The sequence below is a fragment of the Lycorma delicatula genome, chromosome 5 (assembly GCF_047948215.1).
Source record: "Lycorma delicatula isolate Av1 chromosome 5, ASM4794821v1, whole genome shotgun sequence".
NCBI lineage: Eukaryota > Metazoa > Arthropoda > Insecta > Hemiptera > Fulgoridae > Lycorma > Lycorma delicatula.
The window spans coordinates 95,952,376-95,957,165 of NC_134459.1; the positions used below are offsets into that span (position 1 = coordinate 95,952,376).

The 4,790-nt window shown below is 29.5% G+C and overlaps 1 protein-coding gene across 1 annotated transcript; it reads left to right on the plus strand.

The window, feature by feature from the left end:
• The first annotated feature begins 4,089 nt into the window (after window positions 1-4,089).
• LOC142325711 (zinc finger MYM-type protein 6-like) lies at window positions 4,090-4,497 on the plus strand. Its single transcript, XM_075367741.1, has one exon. It carries the CDS (start codon window positions 4,090-4,092, stop codon window positions 4,495-4,497), a length of 408 nt encoding a protein of 135 aa, XP_075223856.1.
• Window positions 4,498-4,790: the final 293 nt, after the last annotated feature.

The window sequence follows — 4,790 nt, forward strand, 5'->3', positions numbered from 1 at the left end:
AAAGTTTTTTTTTTCTTTTTCAATATGAAAACGGAAGTCCACTTGTTCGTAACAAAGAACTTGTTGGCATAATCTCAGAAGTCTTAGAGTGCTCAAGCCCGCCCTACCCATCTGTATATACAGATATCGCTAAGAAAAAATTACTGGACCGAAGAAACAATAAAACATAACTTGAACGCACGTGAACTAGAGGAAATTTTCTAATACATAATATTACGCATAAGCAAAAACAACTTCATTAATCATTTCTACTGTTGACTGCAACTTAAATTTACAATAATAAAAAGAAAATATTTACCACTGTTTGCAGAAACGATTAATATTATTCAAACCTCAATTAATATAACATGCACTACTATTAGTTAAGTAATTACAAATAAAATTACATCCTATCAACTTTAAAAAACCCAGTCACAAACAAAATTATAGTTACATAAATTAAATAAAAATAAATAATAAAAAATGGGAAAATTTTAAAGTAGAGTTAGCCACTTCTAAACAGAAGAGATATAATAAAGAGAAATAAAAAGAGATAAATATTAAAAAACTTTTATTTAAAATTGTTAAATAAATATTGTGATATTTCAAATGCAATTATATTAGTTGATATACCCGTTTAGTTTCTTGTGTTGTTAATTATTAAGTATTGTTTATTATAGCACTGTTTAAAATTCGTTCTTTTTTGCATTATGAATGTAAAATGCAATAAAACTGTTCATGCAGCGTGATTTATCTCTTATTATTTTTAACTTGATTTTTCCGTCATTGCAACTTTGAATGCTTATAACTCGATAAGAAAACATTAACAGAACGGATCTTTTTTGGTAAAATGTTAATTTTACCAAAAAAGATCCGTTGAAATGGAAATCATGTGTCATATGTCCACCTTCCTATTAAAAATATGAAGTTTCATTCAACACTGGGGATCGAAGATGGCGGACAAAAATTAAAAACCCACCATACGTAGATTTTTTTTAACTATGTAGAACTCCATTTCTTTCTGCCTCCAAATGCCTTTCAGATATGCAGTATGAAATTGCATGTGTGTATATATATATATATATATATATATATATATATATATATATAGCATATGACAATCCCGGTAAAGTAAGGTTTCCAACCCGGGTTCATACATCTAAATCGGATCAGCCGTTGATATGCTACAGCCGATCAAAAATACATACATACACACTAGTAAATACATTACAATACATTCATACACCTTAATAAATAAATTACACTCCTTTTTTGTGCAGTCGTGTAAAAAGTACGTAAATGACGTACAAAAAAAAAGATCTGAGAATGGGAAATAAAATTTTGTTCGAAAAGTTTATGGTTAGATCAAAATTATTTAAATTTCTAAATGTCAAATACATAATTAAATATATATTTATTGGACGAAAAAAATTACACAGCAAAACGGTTTTTTTTAATGTTTACGGGTTGCTTGTTAAGTTAATACTCTTAGTTTTAAATTTAGATTCTAATTTTCAAATAAATTAAAGTAACCCTCTCTTTCTGAATAGTTTCTTTTTTACATTTGTTGAATAGCATTTCAAATTCGAGACTACAGGTTGAAGCTGCTTGAAGAGTGTTACAAATCATTCATTATTATTTTCATAATTTAAATTAAAAACGTTACAAAAATAATTAAAATAGTAGTATAATTACTTTTCATGTAATGAAAAAAAGGTGTAAAAACCTACCGTTAGAGTCATTAAAATGGAATGAAAATAATCTAGTAACATAAAATTAATTACATATATAAACAAATCCAGATATAGAATTATGAACTAAAGCACATCTACAATAGCTAATAATACTTATTACTTCCGAAAATAATAAAAATTGAAAAAGTTACTAGTATTAATGGAAAGAAAAATATGCTCATAAATAATTAATAAATTTTCAACACTCAAAACAAAAAACAATCTGAAAAAATATTAAAAAAACTAAGCCAAGGAAGAATATATAATTCAAATGAATTACGTGCACAGTTACAGTTTTCACTGCTATCAGACATAATAAATAAAACACTTGAGAAAAATTAATAGTTAATCGCTCAACTTATATTACAAACAAGAAGGAAACAACATTCATTAGGCTTAGTGTAGGATTACTAAGAAGCACTTATGATAAAAGAAACGTAACATAAAATCATAAAATATCAGAAAATTACATTTCTGTATAACAGAAACTAAAGAAAAAATCTGATTTTTATACCATATGACTTTCTTGTACGCCTATTAAATTACAAATACACATTTAAAAAAAATATAAAGTACATAAAATTTTATTCATTAATAATTTCTGATATTTTTTTTCATATTATTATTTTTTTTAATGTTATTATTCAATTATTTATCGAACAATTTTTTTATAATTAGAGGTTAATAATTATTAATAAGTCAATATATTTAAATTAAAAAAAGATTAAAAAAGAAAGGAGACAACTGAATCAAACCGATGTGACTTCTAAGATCCAAATATTTCATTATTTAAAATTTCATTTGGCTATAACTATGGAATCAATGAAAATAAGTATCACTTATGATATATCGTTGAAAAGCTCTCAATGAGGGCTTATTATTGCAGTTAAGAAAAAGTAAAAAATTCAATTTTCTTTGGATTTCGGACTTTTTTGGTTCAGTCGATTGCAATCAAAATGGGACGTGCACAACTAGTTGTGCACGTTGTTACAACAGTGCTAAATCCAAAATTTCAACATCCTACGGCTAATATTTTTTAAGTTATGCGAGATACGTACGTACGTACTTAATGCCGTAAATACAGTGTGATTATTTACAGCAGATACAGAAAAAAAAAATTATTCTGATTTCCTCTTTCTGGATTGAGATATTTAATTTTTTTTACATTTACGTAAATGAAATAATCGTGTGTTTGTTTGTATTGCTGTTCCCCTAAAATTTGCAATGGATACATCTAATGCAGATTTAAATAAATCAGATTACATATTAACGACATGAAAGCATTATTAGTAAGGATTAAAATTTTAATCCACTCTTAAACACAATACAAACATCGAAGATCGACTGCTGAAAATTCACATAAGCATATAATACACAAATATAATACTTTATAATCTTTCTTACTTTTTCATGTTTAGCCTCCGGTAATTACCTTTTAGATAATACTTAAGAGGATAATATATACGAGTGTAAATGAAGTGTAGTCTTTTACAGTCTCGGTTCGACCATTCCTGAGATGTGTGGTTAATTGAAAATCCCAACCACCAAAGAACACCGGTATCCACGATCTAGTATTTAAATCCGTGTAAAAATAACTGACTTTACTAGGACTTGAACGCTACAACTCTCGATTTCCAAATCGGCTGATTTGGGAAGACGCGTTCACCACTAGACCAACCCGGTGGGTTCGATTTATAATTTAAGTCAAGTGAAATTAAACTCAGCGCTTCATATAAACAAACTGAGATATAAATTAGTTCATGTATTATAGTTAGTGTTATATTACTTCTTCTTTGTTGCCTTTGATAAATAGTTTTGTGATTTTTTGCTCTTGTACTTTTAATGATGGACCGATTATTTAATAGTAATAAACGTAATAGTGCAGATAAAGAAAGTATGTCTTCAACCAGTAGCACGAATGTGAAGAAACGAAAATGTGATGACGGTTATTTAGAGCTTGGTTTTACGTCAACAGAAATTAATAGTGAAAAGAGAACACAATGTGGATTGTGTATGAAAGTTTTGGCAGCCGAGTGTATGCTTCCAAGTAAATTGAAGCGCCATTTAGAAATTAATCACCACAGCGTGGTTGGCAAACCTCGTGATTTTTTCCAGAAAGTTAAAAGAACTGAAAAAATAAAAAAATACATTTTTTAAGACCGCATCAATACCAAAGAACGTTTTACTAGCATCTTACATGGTGGCTTACAGATTCGCGAAATGCAAGAATTCCTCATACCATCGTAGAAGAACTTATTCTACCGGCTTCTGTAGATATGGTGAACATCATGATTGATGAGTCTGCTGGAAAGCTGCTTTTAAAGTGCCTTGGTCCAATAACACAAGTAGTCGGAGAAAACAACATATGGCAGAGGATATGAACGATCAATTAATTGAAAAAATTAATGGAGTGGAATTTGGACTGCAGCTAGATGAGGCTACGGATAATAATAAGAATGCTCATTTGATATGCTATGTACGGTTTATAGATGGTAATGATATTAAAGAAGACCTTCTGTTTTGTAAAAATATCATTGCAGGAGCGAAGGCTAAGGATCTGTTCCAGAATCTTTATACATTCATATCTGAAAATAATTTGAATTGCCCCAAGTGCGTTGGTGTCTGTACTGATGGAGTTCGTTCCATGTCTGGCTGCTATGGAGGATTACAGGCTGTTATTCGAAGTAAATCACCAAATGCACTGTGGACCCAGCGCGTTTCACAGAAAAGCGCTTGCATCAAACCATCTGAGTCCAGCACTGAATCAGGTATTAGAACGTGGTAAATTTTATAAAATCTCGTCCACTGAAAGCAAGGTTTTTTAAAAAACTGTGCGAGGATATGGTCAGCCGAACACTAGTCTTTGTTGTACTATAGCAGTGCACGATGGCTCTCTCGTGGTAATGTTTTATCACGTACCTTTGAATTGCGGCAACAAATTTTTATTTTCCTTACAAAAAAGGATACAAAGGTGCAGAAGATTTTGCTGATGCAGATTTTTTATATAAAACTGGCATATTTATGCGACATTTTTGAAAAGCTGAATTCCCTTAATCTCATTATGTAGGGGAAAAACGT